The sequence below is a fragment of the Lutjanus erythropterus genome, chromosome 13 (assembly GCF_056507025.1).
Source record: "Lutjanus erythropterus isolate fLutEry1 chromosome 13, fLutEry1.hap2, whole genome shotgun sequence".
In the NCBI taxonomy this organism is placed as follows: domain Eukaryota; kingdom Metazoa; phylum Chordata; class Actinopteri; order Lutjaniformes; family Lutjanidae; genus Lutjanus; species Lutjanus erythropterus.
The window spans coordinates 19,147,371-19,174,323 of NC_139329.1; the positions used below are offsets into that span (position 1 = coordinate 19,147,371).

The 26,953-nt window shown below is 39.2% G+C and overlaps 1 protein-coding gene across 4 annotated transcripts in view; it reads right to left on the reverse strand.

Annotated features, from left to right (window-relative positions):
• The window catches only part of LOC146316449 (voltage-dependent calcium channel subunit alpha-2/delta-1), a 92,791-nt gene that overhangs the window by 26,295 nt on the left and 39,543 nt on the right, over positions 1 to 26,953 (reverse strand). For 2 of the 4 annotated variants that reach the window (XM_084733390.1, XM_084733388.1), the window contains exons 1-17: positions 21,174 to 21,501; positions 20,116 to 20,185; positions 18,964 to 19,014; positions 18,641 to 18,740; positions 12,449 to 12,607; positions 10,544 to 10,648; positions 9,984 to 10,062; positions 9,148 to 9,197; positions 8,958 to 9,047; positions 8,378 to 8,452; positions 8,201 to 8,281; positions 7,785 to 7,859; positions 5,908 to 5,967; positions 2,919 to 2,975; positions 2,550 to 2,621; positions 1,244 to 1,305; positions 697 to 773 (exon numbers count right to left, since the gene is read on the reverse strand). In XM_084733390.1, coding sequence (XP_084589516.1) covers positions 697 to 773; positions 1,244 to 1,305; positions 2,550 to 2,621; positions 2,919 to 2,975; positions 5,908 to 5,967; positions 7,785 to 7,859; positions 8,201 to 8,281; positions 8,378 to 8,452; positions 8,958 to 9,047; positions 9,148 to 9,197; positions 9,984 to 10,062; positions 10,544 to 10,648; positions 12,449 to 12,607; positions 18,641 to 18,740; positions 18,964 to 19,014; positions 20,116 to 20,185; positions 21,174 to 21,402 — 1,492 coding nt within the window. In that variant the 5' untranslated portion in view covers positions 21,403 to 21,501. Of the gene's footprint in view, positions 1 to 696; positions 774 to 1,243; positions 1,306 to 2,549; positions 2,622 to 2,918; positions 2,991 to 5,907; positions 5,968 to 7,784; positions 7,860 to 8,200; positions 8,282 to 8,377; positions 8,453 to 8,957; positions 9,048 to 9,147; positions 9,198 to 9,983; positions 10,063 to 10,543; positions 10,649 to 12,448; positions 12,608 to 18,640; positions 18,741 to 18,963; positions 19,015 to 20,115; positions 20,186 to 21,173; positions 21,502 to 26,953 lie in introns of those variants that run through there. The other 2 variants (XM_084733392.1, XM_084733391.1) reach the window with 2 other exon arrangements.

Sequence of the window (26,953 nt, forward strand, 5' to 3'; positions counted from 1 at the left end):
AAACAGGCAAACAAAAAAACAGTTATTCCAGCCTGGAATAGAAATTTAAAAGTAGAAATAGACGACTGAAGTGTTGTTGTCAGAGAATCCAGTGTCTCAATTCAGCATGTTTCCTTACTCTCTGATGACTTATCTTCTTTATGATTTAGTGCAGTAAATTTATTACATATTTCTCCTTCAAGGATAGAGAGGTAGAGGAATTGAGTTGGCCACTGAAACGCAGTGAAAAGGGTGGAGTGCAGAAGAAAGAAAAAAACATTTGGTAGGAAAAGGCGATAATGAGCAGGGAGAGGAGGTGTGATTATTCCGTCTTCTTCTAAGCCAGAAGGAGGGCCAGAAGAGGGGAGTAAAGAAGGACAGGAGCAAAATGCAGACAAGATCAAAAGAAGCTAGTGCTGGGCTGGGCCTGGGAGAAGGAAAGCATGTGGATGAGAGTGTGTGTGGGAGTGCAGGGCGACTGACCAGTGGGTTACACTACAAAAGAAAAGCACCGTGGGGATCTGCTGATCTTTTCACCAAATACAAAGGAGTGGTTGTGGTTCCAGCTAGGAACGAGTGATACAAAGAAAGAGGAGATTCTTGAGAGTATGACCCAAAGAAAAGTATGTATGGGAGTTGGCTGCAAGGCACCAGCAAAATTAAATCTGATTGATTTGTTTGTGCTCTGTTTATCATGAGGGTGTATGCAGTACTCACACATAGCTTGTTTCATGTCGTCCCCCAGTTTAGCTTGAATGAAGTGCTCGCTGTATTTAGGCAGAGCGAGAGCCAGGCTGCAGCAAAGACAATCACAGTCACACTGAGGACAAAATATTGCAGTTGGAAGTCGTCTGAAGGAATCATTTGCTGCAAGGAACTGTCAGCCTTTTAGTTCAATGGTTAATTTAAGTTTTCCAACATGTTCTGTGCGGTGGTTTTAAATTCTTTAAATGCATGCAATTATAGGCAATTTCTGTCAATCAAGAGAAGAAAAGTACACAGCTAATTAAGGTTTCAGTGTTTTTCACTAAGGCATGTTTTTCTGCAAGTTCAGTGAAATGCAAAACACATCTCCTAAATGTATTCCCCATTAACCAAGAAGAGCTTGATGTTAGAAACAAGACAGTGACCCCTGTTGGCTTAAGTCACGTCCTCCATCAACTGGAGTGCTCTCAGTAGTTAGTGACAGTGAATTTTCTTAAGTGACATAGGGACAGCTTAATGAACCGTAAAGCAGTAATACAAAATTGCTGACATGACTCACCTGTAATCTGTTCCATTGACTGGTGCCCATGTGTAAGTCCTGACTCCTCTGTCTATATACCTCTGCCAAAGATGAAACACAGGAATTGGCATTTAGAATTACTTTCTAATGTTACTTTAAATAGTGTGTTTTTATTGTACAAAAAAACCCAATACAGGATATGATCAGTTTATATTTTAAATGGTAAAAATATCTGAAAATTGCAATTGACAACAGCTGTATTAAATCAAGGTAAAAGCAAGGAAGTCTGGCACACAGTCAGCAGCTCATTTGTGTTTTCTCTCTCTGTTTCTCTTCACTTTGTATGAGCAGACAGATATTCCAAAGTACTCTCACTGCAAGATGCCCTTAAAGGGATAGTTCAGTCAGTAGTCAGTGTATTGGCTACAGTAAATGGAGGTCAGCACGCCCCCAGTTAGGAGAAAGTACCACTGTAGGAAGCTAACTGCTGTGGACAGGGCCATATATATAAGTATACGCTATAATTAGAATATTTTCACTACTTTATCCTGCCATCAGACAGGTTTTTCCAATGGGAAACCTCCGTTATACAAGCCAAATGTCACCGTCTTAAAAACCAACCAAACTTCACAGGCAAAGTCAGTAATTTTACCTCACAGAATACAGGAGTTGCTGGTCTACTTCTGCCTTGATCCGTTTTTTATTTGTAATATTGTGTAACTTTGGTGAATCTGTCACTTTAGAAACATCAGAGTCACATAACAGCACAAACAAACTGATCGAGGCAGCTTTAGACCACCTATGGAGTTTGGTTGTCTGATGGCAAAGTAAAGCAGTGAAAATACTTCAAATATAGTGTACACTGAACTGTTGTACACCATACAACTCCACTTAAAATGATCCAAACTAGTCCCTTTCTTTTAGCCAGGAGCAATGGCTATTTTATGTAGGGGAATAAAATTTAAGTGGAAAGTATAAGGTTAGCATTTTCTAGGAGTATTTTGATAAGATATGAAAAAATGGAAGCAGTGAGCCTGAAAAATTGGCTAATAAATATTCAAACTAAGTGTTTCCTTCATATAAACTAGCTGAATTGTACATTATAATGACAACAGTGTATTTATACTACTGTAACATAACTCTCACTTTTTCCTGCACAATGGATCAAATTTTGTACTGAAAATTTATTGTAATTTCAGCCCCAGTTTGTCTATTTTACAATGTTTGAGAACAGCAGCTGCAGCTGTAGATAAGACCCACGATAAGAGACCTCTACAAAAGCCTCAAATTTAAAGTCACCCAACATACTCCAGTGCGATACATAAGGCCTCCTGTTTTCGGTTACCTCATCCTGAGTTTTCACCAGAGTGTCAATGGTACGTTCGCCTGTCTCTCCATCAATCATCATTCTCCTGATCTGTAGGGAAGAAACAGACAGTATTCATGTAGTTTCATATGTCACTGAACCTGATTTACTTTGTACCAGCGGATTGGAACACATCCTGTCTCATAACCTCATGCTAACAAGTTAGGGACACTAAATAAATCACATGCAAGGATTGATCATGATAGCTTTATGAGGAGTCATGAGACATCTGGCACCTGAATACCTGGCTGGATGTGTATGAACTGCACCTCAGTACCTTTGCTTGCTCTGTGTGTGTGTGTGTGTTTGTGCATATGACGGGGGGATTTCCATGTAGTTCCTCTGTACCTCCACTTTGATGTCATTCTCCAGCTCAGCATCCAGGAAATCGAGGGTAACAGGTTCCTGGAATTTAGGATTCTGTGGGAAACATAATTCAGTCTGTAGCGGAACACAAAGAATACTACACACAGACAAAAAACTTAAAATGTCTTAAATAAGATTTTGACAAGACTTATAAAATTATTGTATTATGAAGTTAACATTGCTTTTATAAAGTTGCATTAACTTCAATCTGCACAGCTCTGTTAGAACTTATCAGGATGTGGTGTGTGGGTTAAAATAGCTAATTTGAGAAGAAATAAGTTCATGTCTTTCATTGATTATTGGTAAGGGGAGTGAGATCTGGCTCCAAAACAGCATGGCTGAAGCTTGTTAGAAAAAAAGAATTTGTAGCCCATTGCACTTTATGCAAGAAAATGCTCAAATGAGGAACTTTGGGAGTAAAGGCAAGGTATAGAGTCACATTAAAAGTCAGAAAAACAAAAATCCACCACCAAACATCTGCCATCACCCAATACAGGAACATTCCTGAAGTCCAACCCCAGTCCCAATCTGTGCTAACAATGCTAACCTTAGTGAGTGACTTGTGGACAGCCAGTATAGACATGAAATTGGTCTTGAGTTGCATTAATAATGGTTTTTAAATGGTTTTCAAAAGCCTTAAATTTTACTTGTTGAAACTTGCAGAAACCCCACAAAAACACATGGACTGATATGAACAAACCAAAGAAGAATCCTTTATTTTAGGCTGAGTCGTTTGGCTGGAAGCAAAGTTTATTATGTAATAACCGTCCTTCATATCACTCTATCTAAAGTGGGCAGAGTTGATAAAATAAAATGTTGTAAAATGCAGCGGACTGTTTCACAGTTGTTATTGAGAGAAGGGTTCTCACTATGGCAATCAGCCATTGAGGAGAATAGCTCTTTGCATCTTACTGCCATTTAGTGGACTTCAATTATTTGAGCCACAATGATCTTTTGTATTCAACTCAGGAGCAATGCCATATATTTTCCCAAACACATGAATTTAATCAATTCCATGGGATAAAATCTAGAGGGTCCCATATGGCAGCGTTTTGACAACATATCTGTGACACCAGACGCAGCTGAATCAGATTTGATACAAAGTGACACTGGACCCTATTAATGTCCTCTCTTAAAAACCCTATACGTCTGAGTGGCTTTATGGTGGTATAAAATGGTAGCAGTAATCTAGTGCTTCTCTATAAAACAGCAGTACACGGAATCTGATACCAGTCTGTCCTCGACAGCGTTTGTTCACTCTCTGGCTCAAAATGTGGGGTGATGTTTCTTGTTTTTAAGTTGACATATGCAAGCAGTGGCTCTGAAAATCATTAAGTATACATTTCAGCTTTAAAGGAGGCAGGAGAGTGAGGATTAAAACTTTGCTCTTGTCACAGCAAAGCTTAAATTAAGAAAAATACCATTTGTAGATAAAATGTAAATCAGTACAAGTACAAGAGAAGCAATTAACAAAACGCTCAATTAAATGGCGTGAGATGAGTTCCTTACATTTGATGGTAAGTGAAATGAAATGGAGCAGCAAAGGAAGCCGATTAAGATGAAGCATCTCAACATGAAAATGAGAAAAGAAAGAATAAAAGATCAAGAGATAGAACACTGGCTGATACAGAATCAAACATCAAACATGCACAAGAAAGACAGGAGAGAATATGAAAAGATCCAAAATGGGAACACTGGATGGTGTGAATAGCAAAGTGGAAAAAAAAGATCAAATGAGGAATAAGGAGTGAGGGAAAAAAATAGAGCAGCCAGATTAAAAAGAAAGAATGAAACAGTGAGAGGATACTGTATGTCAGCGGAGACTTGTCGAGGTGAGCCAGGGTGTGAGATCAAAATAAAAAATGCTACTGCAAAAGGGGAGACTTGTGTGATGAACATGAAATATGTACAAACATAATAAAATACAGAAAGAGTCACCGCTGAGGCAGAGAGACAGGAGACATGGGAAATGTTCAAAGGGCCCAAGGTCACCATCAGTATTCAGCTGATTCAATGAGACAATGAGTGATGGACAGGCAGCCCTCCAAGCCTCACACACACAGTGCAGAGGCTTGATGGGAAACATAATAATAACTCTGCTTTCATTCTTGAATGCTCCTTGTACTTCTGATTCTGATAGTGCCTTTATGTTTGTGTTATAACACTAAGGCTGCTCTCAGCTGACATTGCTTTGTATACATTTGAGAGGAAACCTGAAGTACGGTACAAGTCAGTCCTCTTCCCACTGCATTTTCTCTAGCACAACAAGGAATCTTTACATGGAAAAAGGAGGTGAAAGCGTAGTTAGAAATGCCAACAACATCTGCAGAACTTTAGAACAACCTTTGTGGAACCAACAAATAAAAAACATATAAAATATAATGCTGACCTCTGTAGACAGATCTGGCTATTGACAACTGATCGAATTCTCTGCTTCAACTGTGTGAGAGCCTGACCGAGGCCAACCAAAATTTCTGTTATGTCAGAAAGTCATCCGGTAGTCCTGTCACCATTCAGGAGCTATTGATTGGTCCTTGTTGCCCCCTTCGCACTGCACGGCAAACGGTGCCCGAGGAAGCTGAAATTCGGTCTTACTCAAAAATGAGTCACGTAGCTCAAAAATTGGGCCAGAAATGGGATCTGATCATACAGTTTTTGCCGAAACAGGTAACAAATCCCCAGGATATGTCACCTGTTTTCTCTCAGACTCAACACTGTCACAAAATATTTCACACGGTTACAAAACATGCACATTACATGTTTGTATTTTTTTTTTCCATGACCAGAACGGTCATTACAAGCATAGAGTTTTATATCACATAATAGATCTCCTGCAAAAAGTAATGGTTACCTACAGTCAATGCTACTCTAGCTGAAGGGAATTACATCTATGGGAATACAATACAGAAAACTCCGCTATGTTTACTACTTCTGCAATCAACAGTACAACTACTTCTACTTCTTCTCTCACCTCATGAAAAGTGACAGCATACTTATTATTGAGCCTGAGCTTCCTGTTACGAATCCTTTTCTAGGAAAGTTATAAAAAGATGGACAGTGATACAATGTGGTGTTTCAAAAATGTGTGTGTGTCTGTGTGTGTGTCCATCAAAGAAAAACATGGCTTTTAATACATTGTGTAACTCCCTGCTGTAACTTTTCTGATAAGTAGGCCTTTATCTAAACACATGCAGAGCTTTGACCACAGGTAGAAGTTCTAGTCTGGATGAAAAGTTTGAAAGGGGACAAAAGACAAGAGGGAAATCTTCTTTCTTCCGGGGGGTAAAGAATATGTAGCGCTGCGATATCTCTTACTACTGAATTACAAGGTTAAACTAAAAGGACACAGAAATACAGACATTTCTAAATATCTTGAATGTCTTCGTACTAGTTACAGCACCATCATCTCATTTATTTTTTTAGTTTTCTATTGTTTAATGTAGTTAAACCAGTTTTTCACCACTGTCTGTGTGTGAGTAACATCTCTTTTTGTGTAATTTCCAGGAGGCTTGAGTCAGTTATAAACTAATCCTTGTTTTATTGTTGACATGCGAATCCAAACCAATAAAACCAATAAAACTGAGTATTAAAGTAATTGGATCCATAAGTGGTTGTCTTGTTGTATTAAATTGTGGAGATTTGTGGGTGGATGGATGGGAAGCAAGTGTGTGTCTTCATGGATTGACTGTTCCAGGACCAGGGAGGTGCCACTCTGAATATCTTGACCCCAAACACAGAACTCAGTCCTAGGCAGCACCTGTTTGCCTCAGGCTAAAGACAGTGGGCTGGAACCTCTTGTGGGGTCACAGCTACTTTATATCTGTATCTCAAAGGAACACTTGGATTATTTGATGTGGGGCTGTATGAGGTACTTATCAACAGTCAGTGTATTAGCTACAGGAGATACTGATCGCCACACCCCCAGTTTGGAAAAGCAAGAAGGTACAGGAGCTAAGAAATCTGCTACTGTGAATGGGGGAGAGAGAGATCCACCTGAAAATAAACATCACTCTCTCCAAAACAACCAATCTCCATAGGCTAAATCAATACTTTTACATCAGAGAGCATAGGAGTTGCTGCTCTAACGCTGCCTTGACCGGTTAGTTTGCTTATGTTTTTGTGTGTGAACTGTCCCTTTAATATCTGCCTCTGGCTAGAAATCCTGCTGCATTTATTTGAGGATCTGTATGACTATTCGGGGCCTTTGGGTGGTCAGGACAGGCAGAATTAAACCGATATGGTAAGAGACATTGTAACATATATTTCAATGTTAAGCCTTGTTGTCAATATAATTAAAATAGCTATAAAATCAAAAATGTTTAATGAATTTAGTGTGCTAAAATCAAGCTAAACAGGAAAGACTGTCCTAAAAAAAACATATTAATCAAATTAAATATGAAAAAAATCATACTGTAGTAGCATGATATATTCCCCTGTTGGAACAAATTAAATTATATTCTGGGGTGTTCTACCTTCACTTTAAAACACATTATCTCTACTGTATGCCACAGTGCCTCATTTTATCCTTCATTCTTAAACATATATGCCAGTTCGCTGCCAAGTCTACATATCTATTTTATCTCACATGGTAATGAGTGACCTTCTAGCCGACATCTGAGGACTGATGAAATCAAGTCATACTCTAACCAGAGAATGAATTCTCTATATGAAGATTGATGAGGTGACGGCACATGGAAAAGTTTGAGAAAGGTCTGCACCATCTGCTAGCCTGCATATTATTCACAGAGTGCAAGCAGTTATTGTGCAACCATGTGGAATAGTCAGAATCTAATATAATGCTGCAAGACATGAGCCACATAAAGTGATGTATAGGGCCAGATGTGATACCTTTGGCTGGAGATTGGGGTGCAGCAGGACATATCCATTGGGATCAATGGCAAAGTAGTATCCATTTGGACCAATCTGAGGCAGAAGATGAAGAGAGAAGGACATTATATCTTTGGTTCCAGAAACCCACGTGATGCCAGTGCCAATACAGTATAATGACAAGACAACTGGTAATGGCTGTCAAAAAATGTGTCAAAGAAGGGTCTCAGTGGTCACAAAAACATACAACAAAGGACATCTTTTATCAGCAGATGATTTTATATAGACATAAGATCTTTAATGATATTGGATGTCACTTAGTAATTGCACCAGAGGGAAAACTCTGCAAGTTCTTCACAACTGTGCAATTCACAAGACTTGCTTTGATAAATGTATTTCTCTGTGTGCATGCGATCACATATGGGCGTTAAACTCACTGTGAAGCGTGGTGTGAGCTTCTTGATGTCATCTAGAGACACATCAATCCCCATTACGCCAAGAATCAACTGATTCTGGTGCTGAGAGGAAGTATAAGAAAAAAAAGACATAAAATATATATTCATCAGGTCCTGCCACTACTGACTCCAACCATCATGTGTTCATAGCTGCTGCACCTTGCCATTCCTGTCATCTTTGGTCTTGGTTTTGTTGAAGACAGGTAGTGTTCCAGTGATGACCAGACCCAGTTCCTGATGGAGAATCAATCAAACACACTTAGGAATCATGCTGTGTCACAACTAAGCCCATGACCTTCAAAACAAAAGAGAACTGCTCCAAAATAATGACTGGCTGCCTTTCTGCCAGCCAGACTCTGTTAACATATTGCTTAATTTAACTGTTATAAACAACTACTCCTTCTAAAAGATTATTAATGACTTCTTAAGCCTCAAAAACACACACTTACTCATTCGACAAACATTTGGCATAATTCTGACTCGAATAAACAAGAAATGGACAAACAAAAACAGATGTCCCAGACCAGAATGGAAATTTCAAAGGACATACTGGATGTGGTGTTGTTGGAGAAGCCAGTATTTCAACTTAGCATGTTTTCTCAATCACTGATGGAATATCATGGTCACTTTATGATTTAGTACAATAAATACATTACATATTTCTCCTTTAGCACGGAAGGAACATTATTCTTGTGTCATTTAACGTGGAAAATGAATGAAGACACAAAAAGTGTCCTACCAGAGCATCGAGGTATACATTGGTCCACTGGACTTGTTTTGCTTGTTTGTCTGCCAGAACCATTGGTCTTCCCAGAACATCCAGGTATTCCTAAATTGAACAGAAAACATAATTTTCCAGATTAATATTCTTTTACCAGCAGACTAAGTGCTTAATGAATGAGAAAAAAAATACATCTTGATGCTCTAACCTGTGTGTTTATTCTGATGGCTCCAATGGAAGGAATCTCATAGAAGTAACCTGGATAGATAATTTCACCAAAACTTAATGCCACAGTCACACAATAATAACACAACTATAGAAGGAGATGCACAGCAACTGTATTTCACAGCAACCCCAAAACAAGGAGCAGATGAAACACTCTGCTATACACTGAACTGATATGCAGACCTTTTTCTTGTGCATGTATGACGTGATTGTTTATTGATTCATCTATGAATATTTTTTATCCAGATGCATTCCTCCACAGGGAGATTTAAAGTGTTGTCATCACATTTTGAGCTACTAATGTTTTCAACATTTGGCCAAGGACATTTCAGCAGGACAGATGACAAAGGGGCTTGACGGCAGCTCCTCTGTTTCTAAAATTTTGTTCATCATCACTTCATCACCCTGTCTTGTAGTTTATGTATTGTTTTATAGTGCCCATAGACCACCTGGGTAGGTTGAGACCATCGACATATATACAGATGGACAACATGACAGCTCTCCAAAAGCGAAGCCAAAATATCTTGATCGTCCCCTGGGGCTGCAGGTTCAGTCATAAAGCCGGTCTCCTCCATGTTAGCAAATGAGATGTGTGCCAAGCTAAGAATCAGCCCTGATACTATGCTGTAGACTCTGGTTCCAGTGATACCACAAGTACAAGACGTTAGCGGTCATATCCAGGACATTTTGGCTTGTATGGTAGGAGGAAGTGGAGACACTAGATGTAGTCTACTCTTAAATACAAGTTACTCTTAGACAAAGATTTAACAAACTGATAAGAAGACTCAGCACTGATGTGTGTTATGATATGTGCTGTACCTTTATTGGAACAGGCCATCCACTGTATGGGTCCTTTATCATAATTGTGCTGTCCGACTGAGAACGTGAAGATCCTCACCTGGAGCATAAGATTCAGTTCAACAATATATATCATGCTGTAGCCTTACAGAGTTAAAATATATATTTTCTTTATAATTCTGGTAGGATAACTGATATATTTTTCTCATTGACCTTCATTCATTCGTGGTATGATGTTATTATATACAACAATCCTGTACATTTGTGTGATTTGTGGGTGTAGATGTGTGTGTGTGTGTGTGTAGATCTTTGTTTGACACATTATACAGAAACCCAAATCTGCCTTCTGCATAAACTTTTGGGTAGTGAGGAAATGCACACGGAAGTTGCAACCCAAAGGGAGCTCCAAAAAGCTGAGTCTAATAAAAACTACAATGGAAGCACACCCCCACAGATAAAAGCAAACACTCTGTGTGTGTGTGTGTGTGTGTGTGTGTGTGTGTGTGTGTGTGTGTGTGTGTGTGTGTGTGTGTGTGTGTGTGTGTGTGTGTGTGTGCATGTTTTGTGTGTCATCCACGTACCTTTTTGTCAGCATTGTACTTCTCCAGTATGGCCTGAGCTCTTTCCTCTCCTCCATCAGTAAACAGCATGATGATCTTGTTGCAGTTTGCTCTGCTCACATTAGTCTAGTCAAAGGAAAATATGACAGTTTTTTTAAATTATTGTGTAATTTATTTTCTATCCAGAAAAGGTCACCCTACTGGTCCACTGCTTTGGCCCAGATAAAGACACCAGTTCACACTGTCATAAACTTTGGCATGCTTGATTAGAATGGTGACGTCGTTTGGTGTCATCATCAAAGTCAAAACAGAATCAACACTTGAGGTTTCTCAATAAATAATATAATAATATAATAAATAACACTTCACAGTGATATTGTTATGTAAATTCACATGGTTTCCTAGATGATGAACCCAATTATCTTTGGTGGCATCAAGCACTTTTCTTTATCTCATTCTCAGACACATTCACGCTCCAAAGGGATATTACCTTTTGATTTGGATGAGCCAATGGTCTCTCGTGCCACCCTTGTTTGTTCAGTCCAAAAACAACCAAAACTGAACACTGCTGCTTCTTAGACTGTTGCAAGGCTTCAGACTTTGTTTTGCTGATGGTTAAATAATACCTAACTATGCCACATATCTTCTACTACTGCATCAGTATAGCTCTGTGGACGTTCAGAGTTATCACTCATATTACTTTTAGTATTCCACCAGTTGGGTCAGATTACTTTGAAATGTAGTCAGTTACTGAATATAAATTACATGGCAGTTAGTAACACTCTAATCTGAATACTTTTGGATTACTGCTGCATTACTCCAAACATTGAAAATATGGCACCTTACAACAAAAAACTGGATGTAGCCACAAAAGGTTCCACAAGTGAGTTCCTTTTTACTTTGTAAATATCTCTGTAAATACATCTGTAAATATTTTCACTGAAAATAAAATGTATTTTTGAAGAGGGAACAGTTAGCCTGACCAATATATCACCTGATATTGACCCTATGATTTTTTTTTTTTATACAGAACAAAATGCATTTGCAATTGTTTTTATTTGTTAGCTTTATATCCAACTTTCTAAACATATTTGAACATTTGTCTTAAATTAGGTTTAATATATATATATATTTAGTTCCATTTGGTATATAGTCATTAAAAATATCAGTGAAAGTTTCAGTGCTCTGATATCATTTAGGACAAAATTAAAGTTTTGTTGTTAATTTACAAAATATCCTGCTTCCATTATATATCTTTGTCAAGTGCAAACTACGTTTTGCGTGATTATTGCAAAAAAAATGTGCTAAAGATGTGTGATAAAGAATATCAGCTAATACATTAATATTGTATTTTTTTTACTCTTAACTATCAGGACTGGCATTGGTCCCAAAATCCTGTATCCGTCAGGCCCTAATTAATAGAACATTGGTTACCATAAAAAAAAATAAATTGTAATTCTAAAATTGCCATATTCTGATGATGTAATTCAAGTTATGCTTGACAATGTAACTAGAATCTAATTACACATTTTTCAAATGTAGTCTGGGCTAATTATAGTTACTTATTTTTTGTATTCTGATTACATAATCCAATTACATGTAATTCATTACTGCCCAGCCCTGCTGTCAAATAACTGCACTTGAGGATACAGCATTGCTTTGCCATTTCAGGGTTTTCCTTCATCTGTATAAGTCTAATATTTCTTTTATTGTCTGGGCAGTTGAGTCGAGATAACACATTCAGCCAGCAGATGGCAGTGAAAGACAATACTCTGCTGCTGCTGAAAATATGAAGGCATCAAAGGTAACGTTCATTCAAAACTTGTTTAAAGGCTCTTCTGCTCCCAGTTACACTTAAAAGGGACAAAATGACACAAAATGACATGGTTTTTCATTAAAAAAAAACAGGGAGAATTTTCATCTTACCGCAGAGAGCTGCTCAAAAGCAAACTCAAAGCCTTTTGTGTAGTTTGTAATTCCTTTCGCTGTGATGTTCTGCACCGCATCCTTCAGCAGCTTCTTGTTCCTCACGTTGGCTTGAACCAGATGGTCAAAACACGCCGTCTTCTTCACCCTGGTGTTAAACTGACAACAGAGGCGAGGAGTTACGACCTACAAATTATTCATACAATTACAACATGTGTGCATCTGAAACAAATGATACAAATGCAGCACAGACACACACACGCACACACACAAACACTCCCACCTGGCCTTGGCTGTTATCAAGCAGTGGTAAACAGACACATTCATCAAGCCCCACTAATTGCTTCACATCCTCGGAGCTCAACGATTTGGTACCCATGGAAACAAGATTCTGCTATATAAAAACAAGGTTAGGCAGCAACACCATCTTTTTTTTTTTTTTTTTTTTTAAAGGTGAGACCTCCTTATTTCCACCTTGAACACACATATGCGCACATATGCACACACTCCAGCAGCCAATAATAACCAAAAGCCTGCCTCCTTCTACTCTGAGCTGTGCTCCAGGTTTAACAGATGGTCCATATTTTCATTGTTAAGAGAGAAATATGTGATATAGTTACTGTCCTATATCATGAAATGACCATGATATGTCATCAGAGATTTAAAAAACATGCTAAGTTGAAATACTGGTTTCTCCAACAGTGCTACATCCAGTCTGTCCTCCTTTGAAATTTCCATTCTCGTCTGGAACATCTGTTTTTGTTCATCCATTTCATGCTTATTTGACTTAAAATTAATGACAAAAGTTCGCCAAATAGTAAGTGTCTGTTTATGAGTCATAAGAAATCATTAATAGTCTTTTTTTGAAAGAATAGATTTTAAATTGAGCAATATGTTAATGGAGTAAGACAGACAGCCACTGAACTCCAACTCCAGAGCAGCAGGCTTAGCTATACATTGACAGACAATTGATAATTATAAATTATAAACAGCTGATCAACCTAAGGTCTAAGACTTGTCCCTGCTCGTTATTTTCGAAACATAATGTTGTGCTTAACTCGTGCTCATGTAGGTTCATTGTCCCTACAGGCAACCTGCCGGAGCTCGCTTCAACTACAGATCGTATATTAAATAGGAATTCAACCTCTTTATTATATTGATGGTGGCTCCAACTTGCTATTGGACCGCAGTACTCATTTTTGAATGCAGGAGTTTTACATATTTCTCTGTCTGTCTGAACCTTTTAGATCAGTCTGTCTGAATCTTTTAGGAGCAAACACAAAGGACCGATTCAAAGAGTGCCCAGTGACAATAAATACAAATGACAGAATAAATTATAGAATACAGTGACAGAATATACAATATTGGTATATCAAGACACGGGACAGCAGTATAGTAAAGCAGCACTGCTATTGTGTTGCAGAACTCTTCTAAAACAATACTGCACCTCATCGATCTCAACTAATCAATGTGTCTCTGTGAGATGGCCAATAGGGAGGCAGAAAACACTGATCTACACGGACAAGCAAGGAGGCAAAAAGAGCCCTGACTGTATTTGAGCGTGTGTGTGAGTGTGTGTTGGTGTTTCCAATGAGCCTGATAGCCTTGAAGTTCCTCCTAGATTGACAACAGATGTACACATCTCTATTGGACTGAAAGGCACAATGACGACAGCTGTGGTTTGACAAAAAGACTGGATCAAGGCGACAGCACATGAACACACGCGTACACATAAACACGAGTTCACACAATTGCCCCCGTGGAGCAGTCGGGTTTCTTTTTATCACATAATCTATTAAAAGGAGATGTGAGGAAGGTGAGACGGGAATGTGGGAGGAGGGTGAGGAGCCAAAAGTGACAGGAAGAGGATGGAAAAAGAGGAGGGGGAGGGTGTGAATACATGGTTTAAAAGCAGGAAAGTGACGAAGTGTATCATGTATAGAAAATAATGAGCTCATGCAATATGATATAAATGAAAAAAGTGTAATAACTGACAAATTACGGTTATATGTTATTTTACTGTACATTAATAAGATGTGACAAGCTGTACTTTGTATCAAATTAGACAAAAACTAGAAACAATATGTTCTTTATTGGACAGTATTGGACCCTTATTAGAATCTATTAGAGAGTAATTAGTGACACATTACAACTAAACTGTACTCTAACAGTAACTGTAACTAAAGTGTATTATTTCCCACTGTTTCCGCCTTATTAGTCCATCTGTCTTGGTTCCTCTGCCAGTTGTATGGGACCAACCAAAGAAGATGTGTCTCAAGTAGCAGATATGTGATTTAACTTTAGCTTACAGTATACTTATGTTGTAAAGTGTCTCCATTTATCCTCTGAGAAACTCTAATGGGGGTCAAACAGTGGGAAGTAAGACATTTAAGGTTATAGTACAGTCTCTAATAATGGTCTACCGATGGAAAAAAAATATACTCTAGTTTACAGTACAGTTCTGTTGTAATGTGTCCCAAAATACCTGTAATAAAGTCTAAGGCTGCAACACTGGGAAACAATACACTTTAGTTTACAGTTCTGGTGTTGCATTGGGTCCCTAATTACCCTCAAATAAAGTCTAATAAAGGTCTAACGCTTTCTAATGAAGGACATATAATTTCTTCTTCTTGTCTTATTTGATAGAAGTACAGCTTGTTATTTCTTATTAGTGTAGTGTAAAATAAAACATGACCAAAATCCTATTCTTGCTTTGTGAGTTAGTGTTGTTGGCCTTGCACACAATGTGAATACAACCTACTACAAATTCCACTGTTCCCTTGTGATCCTATTACAACAGCTCTTGTGTGCGTGTGTATGTTTGTGTGTGTGTGAGATGGTCCAGGCCTTGGGAATGGATTAGCGATGACACAAGAGAGAAGGCTAATCGTCAAGCCCTAATCCCGCTGGACTCCGGTTTGGTACTCCGGCTTGCCCACTGCACTGACGCTGACTAACAGCACTGACACCAGCTAACACGGCTGAACGGGCTGGATAAAACTGACGGAGGCTCAGCGAGGTGGGAGGGTGAGGGGAAAGCGAGAACACAAGTGAGAAGAAAATAGAGAGGATGAGGACGGAGAAGGAAAAGAATGAGCGGAAAGGAAGAGCCATCAGCGTTCCTCTGACCTACCGCAGCTGTTGAGGAAGTGTGTGAGCATCTTCCATGACCAAATGCCAACTTAGTCCCTGGGCTACTGTTAATGAGGAGGGATTTATGGGTAATATCAGAGATTAATGATTTAGTGTCAGGTTACAACACCCTAAGGGCTAGACATGGGGTGCTGTGTGCGTGTGTGTGTAAGTAAGTGAGTCAATGACCGAAAGAAACAGATACAGAGAGGATGACACAGAAAATGAATAATGAGTTGTGGCAAGCCAATTAATGGACACCAAGTTACATTTCTAAGATCTGAAAACATGGCGACATTCAAAAAAAAAAAGTCAAGATGGAATAACAAACATGATCATATCATCAAAGATGTTCCAAACAAACACTGAGGTTAACCAAACAGGAAAGAAAACAAAAGTTAATGTTATAATTATGATCCAAACTGTCTGTTGCAACATCTAGAACAGTTTGCAGACCTCCGAGGATCAACTTCGACCTACTGTATTTGCCATAGTCGGGCACTTGCATAGGATGCATTTCAATACCCATACTACCATACTATTTGGTATGCCAGAAAGAGAATCAGTATGTCCCTCTATGCCGTATGCCACAAATACCAGGATGTCCAGCTGCATCAGTTTGCATTTTGCGGGGTGTAAGTCAGCATGCTTTTCTGGCACAATCTTCTGTGCAGTAGAAGCTACGTTACATCTAAATGAGCCGCAGAGACAGCGCCGAGTGATGACAGCTCATTGACAGATGGCAGAATTTTTTAAGTGAAGAAACTAATTCTAAAGATGACCTATAATAACAAAGGACATAACTCTGAAAACAACAATGACAGAGAGACCATAAACAGCCCTAACCAGATAGTACTGAGACAAACTACTTGGCCACAACGTCTGATAGAAAACTGAGGAAAACACGGACTAAAAACAGACTGAGTGAATGCAACCTGGCAGTGGACACAGGCCGACACAGACAGACAGTCCTGGCTGCAAAGAGCAGAGAGGTTGTGTTCCTACTGCGACCAGCAGCACATACTAAAAGGAAAAGAAAAAGTATACGATTTGGAACACAGCTAATGTTTTCCTGAGCAGTAAAAGATAAGTACCAACACTTAGATACACTCACTTTCAGTTTATGTCCAAATAAAGTGGTTTGGATAATCTGGCTAAACGTTTGGTCTGTTTACCACATGTCTGGTAGTCTAACTCAGGGGTCGTCAATTATTTTTCATGGGGGGAACATGAGAAATTGATCAGGCTGCTGTGGGCCAAAAACAAATGTGATTTAAGGATCCTCTAATAATGGCTGAATCTATATATAATGCAACAGTCAAATAGTTCTATATAGGACTGGATAACACAGAAACACCCCTACTGTTGGACAACTTTTCTGAATTGCCATGTGATGGAACAGTGAATCATTAGAAGTTTTACAGTATTCCATGCATGCCGAATACAGCAACAGTAGACAAACATGATTAACATTAAAGTTTTATTAGAGTTTAATATAAAAGATGCAGTTTATTGTTGTAACCAGTGAACACAGCATTGACCCATTTCTAAATAAAGGCCTGATAGTGTTTGAATGGTTGGAAAAAAAATAATAACAGTCTTTGTTAGATTTTAATTGTAATATTTCCAAATGCTCTTGATGGCTTTGCTGGCCACACGAAACATTTCAGTATTTTGCCCAGATCTGGTCTAACTGCTCATTTTATCACACTGAACTTCAATGTGTCTGTATTCCCAGATTTGGTAAAGACAGTGTTATTGTAACCAGTAGAAACACTGGCCAAAACTACGAGTGTAAGACCCAAATTGTTATAAACTTCACATAATCCTTTTAGCACCTTAACAAATCTATGGGTGCCTTCCATCTTCCTCTGACCGCTTATTCATTACAGCTACAGTACCACACTATTGTTTACATTGCAGGAAAACATTTCAAACAAATGAAAAAAGTTCTAAGTCAAAACTGAGTTGAACTTTTTGAACTAATCTCCCTCACTCTGTCTCACTTTCTTAGACGCACACACGCACACGCACACACTGAGCTCCCCGACAGATTCCGATAATTGCACATCTTTGCAGAATCACAAGTCCACCGTGAAACAGAATACATTGTGCCCAAGACAAAGGGTCCCTGGAGAGAGGAAACAGAGTCTGAATGGCTGTCTTTGTGCAAGGAAAACGAAGACAGCTCCAATCTCTATAAAGACCCATCTCAATAAACACCTCCACAGGCGCCCATCTACGCATCACACAGCCTCCTGATTGGCTCTCTTTCTGAGTGTAATCACAAGCGTGGAAGGGCCTAGAATAGATGGTCAGAGAATGAAAATGTGGAGGGGAGAGTGACGGAAGTGATTGGTGGGTGAGAGAAGTAAAAATGAAGGGAAAGAAAGTGAGGCCGGTGAATGGAGGAAAGTTGTATATAGAAGAGGGGGAGGCGTACCTTACAGCGTGCAGGGAGATCATGCACTGACACAAAGAGATGAATTGAGGTATATGGTGAGATGCTGCTGAGACTCAATGATGAAAGGAAAGAGTGATGGAGAGATCAAGAGGGTGATGAATGAGTGTTTCCTAGTGTTCACTCCAGTCAGAGGTACAGCTTTAATTCCTTTAGGAGCGATGGGAATGCACACACACACACACACACACACGCAGACATGGGTACGGAGGTGGGGTGGGGGCATGTAGTGCAGAGTTTTAATCCTGTACACCAAATAGAGCAGTGGGTATTTCATTAAAGGTCTGTTTCAGGGTGGCCAGACCTGAGAGAAATCCATATTTCATTACTTGTCATCCATCTCTCTGTCTCTGGTGTGTGCATGTGTGTGTGTGTGTGTACGCGTGGGCATGTGCACAATATCTCCATGTGTGTATCTTCATTCAAATGCATCTGAAAGCGCATGAATGGGCGTGTAAATACATGAGCCCATTCATGCGCGCACATTCTGAATCTGTCTGTCACTCTGCCCCTTTTCCCAGCTTGCACCATGCCCCCCCGCCGCTTCACACAAACAGACCACCCAACGTTCAGCAAGTGCAGGGTTTAATAATACTCACATAAACTACATTGACGTAGTCATCGTCAGACAGAGTCTCCAGCATCTCGCTGACGGAGGTCCTGATCAGTTTGAGAGTCAAGCCAGACACACTCCCGCTCCTGCAACAACAACAGAAGAAAAAAATACCTGACAGCTTCTCACTGCAATCTGTCAGCTCAGTTCTCGTCCTGTGAGATTTTTCCTCAGTGTAATTAGAAATGCGTCTGCTATGGGAAATGCATTACATTATGTGGCAAATCTGGGAAGGCATGTATTGTAATCAGGGGAAATCATGACTGATGTGAGGAGGTTACGGATCAATGAGGTTAGAAAGTAACTCACGCATCCACCAGGATCAGCATATCTTTTGGTGAGGCAGCTCCTTGGATGTACCTAAAAGGACATTAAGACAAGCTGGTGTGAGACACACACACTCTGACCAGTGATTAACATAATAATTTACTTTGATCGCAATATTACGTATTCACTTTGAGCCGTATTTTTGTTGCATATATTTGGAAGGGCAATATTACAGTAATTAAGGTAACAATGGCAATAAGAATACTTCTAAGGTTTTAAAGGCTGCATTACAGTAAAGTTATGTTGTTGCAATATATATACATACATCTTGATGTTGAGGTAAATGGTCAAAATGATTGTGATGTTTGATTTTGTCCGTATGACCCAGCCCTACTTTGAGTTACATTTTTGAAGTATTACACACATACATACAGGGCTGGACAATATAACAATGTTACAGTAATAAGAATACTCGCAATACCAGAAACTCTCATTTCAAACTCTACTAACTAACACTGCAACTCATATTATGTGGCCCTTGGGAAACTTATGAGGAACAAAATTTGCACAATTCTATTCTGGTTTATGGAAGTCAGCGTACAAAGACTACATGTCTCAGAATGTGTGCCAATTTTGTTATCCATGCATCGAAAGCGTCTAGAGGCTAGATGTCAGTATAGGCTAGATAGCATCTCAATATCATAATGTAAAGTTGTTTCCAGCAGCAGCACTCTGGACAAGTGGCTGTAGCTAGTAATGTTAATAGTAGCAGCCTAGCAAAATGCCATCATTTTATTTTTAAGCCAATACACATTTTAGATTTGAAACCCTGCTTGTGGAAACAGACTGAAACAGCTCTTCTTATTTTGACATTTGATATTTCATTTTTTAAAATCAATCATATAATAGTTGCAGACTTGCTTAAGCCTACTGCTACGTTTACAACTGGCCCTTTGAGGGCAACAATAATGCTGGTGTGTCCCAGGATGAAATTGAGTTTGACACCCCTGACCCAGTCCTTCATATACTTACTATAAAGAGAAGAGACATTTATTTCCTTGCATAAACACCGATATCAAAATGCCCGAACAATCAATTACATAAGAATAAAAAATCATAAATACACCTAAATAAATAAATACAATTTTGGGCTTCAATTCCGACCAACAGCAGTTTTTCTAGCAATTCTCTTACCATGGCCTCCTGCGGACGTCATACAGGTCTATTTTACTGGGGGTCTTACGAGCATCCATCCAGGGAGAGGCTTGAGGAGGAGATTAGACACAGTATGTGATTATTATACTTCTCTCATAATTATAAGGAATAAAACACTAATTCTTATTTTGGATTGTTTTCTGACACCTCTGAATGTCAGACTGAAGTGTTGATCTGCAAATATCTGGCAATATGCAGTGTTATATTCATCCCAGCAGTGCCTCATCACTGTCAGTCATATTGTGTAGAAAAGAGAGGCGGGTTAAAAAAGAAAAATCTCTGTCATAATGACAGTTAGCTTGTTGGATGGAGTTCTAAATTTTTCACACCATCTACATTATAACATGTTTAATGCTCGCTAAAATTATTCATGAAGAGATAAATAGCAGAGAAATAAGAGAAAATATTCCAAGCACGGAGTGCTGGATTCACTTGCTTTGACAATAATCAGCTGCTTTCTATCTGTATGCTATTAGTGAGGGGCACCATGAAAACAAGCCAGTATGAGAGTGTGTGACTGCCTATCATGCATGCTAAGAGGTAAAAAAAAAAGAAACAAAGAAGAATAAATTCAGGGCCAATGAAAATTCATGAATATTAGACATAAACTTTTCCCATAAAGCTATACAGGGTCTATGATGACAGGCAATCTCATGAATAGAAATAGCTTGGCAGAGAAAACACTCCCGATAGAGCAACATGAGACTAATGCAGTTAAAGATAGTATGACACTATCTATGGCACCACATATAAAATCAGTGAGGAAAGGGGTTATTTATTGAGCTTATTTGTTCAGTGATGTGTGAACAATGCAGACTCTTCAGTATATTCCCTGGCTGTTTGTTGTTTTGATTAAAAGCTACATGCTGTATCTTAGGTCAACCAAATAATAATCGGCTGATGAGTGCACTCCCGATTTGATAAGGAAGGAAACAAACACAGCTTCAGCAGTCTGATATAAACAGATAGGGCATTTCCTTCATGATAAATGTCAGGCAAGACAAATATTTTTTCTTTTCTTTTTTTTTTTTTTTCACCTGGGTAGTAGCGGGCCAGGCCTGTAGCGCTGCCAAACACCTGCCAGAGAAGGGTTGGGTCATCCTCTCTGTTCTTTCTAAACACTTCCTCCAAAGCCTCCGTCCAGTTCAGCTCATTCAACACAATGGTGGCTAGAAATACACACAGATCCACACAAACACAAAAAAACACAAACATGTCAAAAGAAAACATTGGTACAAAAAATATACGGTATATTATTGCAACCATTCTTGATCTTGATTATCCACAACTCTGCAAATTAGTGCATGTCTGTGTATGTATTCTGCAATGATGATCAAAGTAGACCTGCAGCAATTAATCGATTAGTTGTCATTACTATTTTGTTGATCCAATAATAGGTTTGAGTAGTTTTTTAAAGAATAAGAAGTCAAATTTCTCTGATTCTATCTTTTAAAATGTGAATATTTTCTGGTTTCTTGACTCCTCTATGACAATATGTGACTATACTATATTGTGGACAAAGCAAAACACTCGTCTTACGGCAAACCTGCATACAGAGTCTGCATACAGAGAGGAAGCCCAGAAGCTGGCAGAGTGGCGTTCTATGAACAACCTGGTGCTCAACGCCAGCAAAACCAAAGAGACGGTCATTGACTTCAGAAGGCATAGAGTGGACCATGCCCCACATTACATCCACAAGGACTGTGTCGAGAGGATGTCCTCCTTCAAGTTCCAAATGGCGGAGAAGCTGTGCTCGTGGCCTTCTACCACTCCACCACTGAGAGCAAACTGGCATACTGCATCACAGTGTGGTACGTCGGCTGCTCAGCAGCAGGCAGGACGGATCTGCAGAGCGAAAAAACAGCCCAGAGAACCATCGGCTGACCTCTGCCCTCCCTTGAAGACATCGCCAGCTCTCGGTGTCTCTGCAGGGCGAGGAAAATCACCACAGACCCCTCTCACCCCGGACAGCACCTGTTCAACATCCTGCCCTCCAGCAGGTGGCACAGGTGCATAAAAAGCTGAACAAACAGACTCAAAAACTGTTTTTATCCCTGGGCCATCAGAATCTTGAAGTGCAATTATGTTTGAATGTACTGCTCATAAGTGTTCTATTTATTTATTTTATTTCTTGTATTGATCAGGCGAAGCATCGTACATCTGATCTACAATAACAATAAAGGTTTTTTTATTTCTATTCTATATATAACATTTTGTGGACCAAAGAACAGATTAATCAACAATTAAATTAATTGTTAGTTGCTGCCGTAGATCAAAGAATATGAGTGTAGGTGCAGGTAACCCAGCCATTGTAGACTGTCCAGGGTTCAATGTTAATGTTTTTTGCTTGGTTGAGTAAGTGGGTCAGAAATCTACTTGCCAGTCAATTTTTTTTGCCCCTGCACAAACTCTTTTATGCATTAGCGGTTATCAAATAACAACAAAGTCTAAAGTTAATTATCTTATTTAATCTAGGGCTGCAATGTCTAAAAAATGTCAGAAAATGTGTATTCTGCTAAAAGGATATAGCAGTGCAGGTAAGTAAGCCATTGTAGACTGTCATAGACATGTGGACATCCCAGATTAACACAATCATTAAGATTCACATGCACAGCCCCACTCGGTGTCAGCCCACTCGCCCAGCAGGAAACATGAGCAAATATTAGGCCAGTACACCCAGCCAGTGCCGGTCTTTAGTGAGAAATACTGAGGAAGGCTTTTCTGTCAAGTAATGGGTTTGCACTGATAAAAATCAAACAGTGTTTAATTTTACCCGAAACACACAGTGTGTGTCTGCATGTGTGTGTGTATGTGTGTGTATGTGTTCGTATGTGTGCATGCGTGTGATTGATAGTGTGTGTGGTGAGAGGCAACAGGCATTATGGATGTAATGACACAGCACCCAGACAGCTCAGAGCCACATAACACTCACTATGATGGATGGAGACACAGCACATGCTGCCCTGACTCTATCATCGCTCTGTCTCTCCACTACTCTTCTTTTTCTTATTCCTTCCTTGTTTCCTCTCTTTATCCTATATATATATGCCTTTACGTGTACATCTATATGTGTGCATGTGTGTGAAATAGATCGGTACCCTGTATTGAGTGTGACATAGCCCATTGATGTGCAAAGCAAACACTGTTCATTTGCATGCGTGCCTCTAGAGGGGCGAGTTAATGAAGCCTTGGTTGCCAGGAGTGCATGTTTTTTTATTATAGGAAGGGCGGGGGGGGCATGCAGCGTATGTGTGTGTGTGTGCACAGTAATGTATTTCCCTCATTAAGTGCAGAATTTTAAAGGGAGAGAAAATAACACCACAGCCCTTGTTAGATAATGAGAAAATTACAAACTGACCGTGTGATTTTTGAGTGAACATTGATGAAGACAGATAAGGAGGTGGAAGGCTATCTACAGATAGGCACACTCATAGATATTTAGATTTAGCCATTTTGTCAAATAGCTAGACACAGAGAGAGAGAAGATATTACACATACATAAATACTTTAGGCCAGTGGTTCCCAAACTTTTTCCTTAAGGGAACACTTTTTTATCATAGAGTACGATAGACCCTGAATAAGTGTCTTATATTATGGATATATCATATTTTATTCAGTGCAAGTGATTTGGATGAATTCTCCATCTGTTTTTTGTATTTATTTATTTTTTTACTAATCATGGATACAACTTTAATAGGCTTCTTTTTTGACAAATTCATTGTTTGTTTTTTTCTCCCTGATGCTTGGCCATTGTTCTATTAGCTCTTTGGTTATTTTAACTGAAAACTTTTCCAATGCAGGATGAGGCTGTTTAGCAGAGAATTATGTGAGTTTCATCTTAAATAATTATTTAAACTTAAAAATCATGATTTCAGTTATGTATATACTCTACCTGAGAGGATCTGGTGACCCCTAGTGGGGATCAAGGGTTGGGAACCAGTGCTCTAGGCTAACAAGCTGAAATGCAGTGCTACACAAGCCAACCAGGCCTTTATTCAATAGGATAGGTGAGGATAGAAAGGAAAGGTGCCACAGACTTGAATCAAACCCCAGCCGCTGTGATAAGGACTCAGTTTTCAGTACATGCGGTGCACTCTCTACCAAGTGAGCTACCACAGTGCCTCAATATGTTGCTTTTTAATGTTTCCATTGGTTTTGAGTACTCCTGAGTTAGTCATAATATTTAATAAGCTGCTTCATAAGGGATACGGCATCCTCTAGTCGCCCATATTGCCACTGACACTAATGAATTCCCTGGCTGCACTCGGCATGGCTTTGATGCCACACTGAATCTACACCCTGTGATGACTTCATCTCAGTGGAATACCACGGGTGCTATATAATTCAGGAACAAACATGGATTAGCTTTTCTGAACAATAAAGAGTACTTAATTTTAACTGCTTTAAATAAAGGTAAGTAGTCAATCCCCCAAACACTCAAACAATCATCATGTACTTTCGGTCTTGAAAGGACTGCTAGCCCCACTGAAGAAAACTCACTCTGATATAGTGATGTGTTTCAGCTAGAAGTGAGTTCAACAGAAGAAAGTCCTAATTACTAGATCATCAACAAGGTAATGCACATATTCACTTTTTTTGTTGAGAGTTAGTTTAGGGTGACCAGATGTCCCCCTTTTCTAGGGACAGTCCATTTTCAGTGGCCTCTTCCCAGCTGGAGCTGTACCCAGAAATTCATTAAAAAAACAGAGGCCACAAAGTGAAATAATATTTTACATGGCAAGAAAGACCGGTCAGCAGAGGCTACTGTTCGACGTCTCAATTGCTTATTTTGGCCAACAGAAGGGGTTGCACATTACAGCAGCTCCTCTTCCTCTACTAACCACTCGCTCACACTAGGTTTAGAGAAAACTGCTGTGGGAATCTCAAGTGAATCAAGTCAAGTGAATCCACAACATCACCGCAAACATCTTTTCAAGCCAGATAGAGTGGAGATGAATGAGAGGAGGCAGACTGGTTAAGAAGAAGAGTGAGTGCGATACAGGAAGAAAGCCAAAGATATGATTACAGCGCCTGCCAGTTTATTATTCCAAACAATGTTTTGGAGATAAAACTGGGCAAGCAATGAAACCTGTTAGCCAAAGCATTGTATCTAATAGTGTACACTTTATTATTATAGACTGGAGAGGAAGAAGAAAAATTAAAGGTGGAAAGGGCAAAGAGAAGAAAAGAAATGTTTAAGAAAAGACAAAAAAACATTGTAGCTTGACCATTTTCTTTTTGTCCATAATTTACCATAGCTTTACTCACCATGCTACTGGAAACTATGATTTTCTGGCACAGATGACAAAGTCACTCAGTTCAAACCAATTTTATCAGTCGGTCTGCACCATAGTTTTTTATTTTAATGATGTATTGACTACCAAACTGGAAATTTCAGGAATCTGGTCACCTTACAGCTGCTACAAGAAGTTAAACTGGTTATGAAACAGTCTCAGTTTAATACCGTTGCCTCCACATGACCTACATAATCATACCAGACCATCTGCAAGAAGACTGCCATTTCTCTACTGTTGATGCCCACCATTGTGTTGAAATCAGATTAATTTAGCCTGAGTTTATATTTTAGCCAGCAAAAAAGGAGGCAATTTTTATTTGGATAATTTTATTTTATGGTGTTTTTTATGGCTATGGCAGTGGAAACATGACAAGGATCTCCGAAATCAACAAAATATTAAAATTCCTTGCAGTAGCTATAAGTTAGATGAAAATATTAAAGATCACAGATCAGTTTATGTCTGTACACTAACTAGAGCCAGCCCCCGTTAGCTTAGCTAAGCACAAAGACTGGACACGGGGGAATACTGGGCTCTGCCCAAAAGAAACAAAATCTCTTTCTCTCTCTGTCTCTGTCGCTGTCTCTCTGAGTTTTACTGTCTTTCTTCTCGGCTGGTTTGTTCTGTTTTTCTGGAAGAGAAAAACTGTGCGCTAGCATGAGGAATATCATAATATATGCTCTTCAAAATGATTTATTTAACTGCGCTCTGCCCTGGAGTGTCATATATATTATATACATACATTTTCAGCTTCTGAATCCAAAAGCAACACCACTGAATTCAACCATTTTCTGTTCTGTTGGTGTATCTCTGCCTCTACCTCATACACTCTCTGTGTCCTTCACTCGACCAACAGATGTGGCTTTTGTGATGTTTCTGTCATATGAACGTCTTCGTTTCCTATCCGACACTCGTCTCACACACGTGATGTGCTGCCGCCTATATAGAAGGTGATTTCATAAACTTGCCTCCCACTTTACCCAGAAAATCCAATTTTCTCCAGCTGAGCAAAGGCTATTCCTGGAACATTTATAGGGTGAAGATCAAATTGGAGAGTTGAAACCTCAATAACGTCTATCTCTTTTTTTTTTCTCCAGGTATACAAAATACATATATCCTGCATGTGTGCTCATATCTGACATACAGTATGAATGCGTGCACAATCAAAGACACGCAAATGACTCTTCTTTGAATGCATTCATTCCCTAGCCCCTTTCCATCAGCACTGTATGCCCTATCTATCCCTTTCTCTAACTCTATTTCCTAGACAGTAGAAGCCGTCAGAACTTCTGGGTCTCAAAAACTGTAAAACTAGGTATGCTGCTCAAATTTGGATCAAGATTATGTTACTACATTGCCTATTTCTCATTTAAAATGTTTTCAGAAAAATATTTTGGTGTATTGTTTTGTGGTAATATGAGAGAGGTTGTGACCCAACAGGCTGACATTATTTCCTGCTGAACAAACAAGCCAAAACTAAGCCCCGCCCAAGCCTTAGTACGTCATCCTCCAGCTTCATGCTC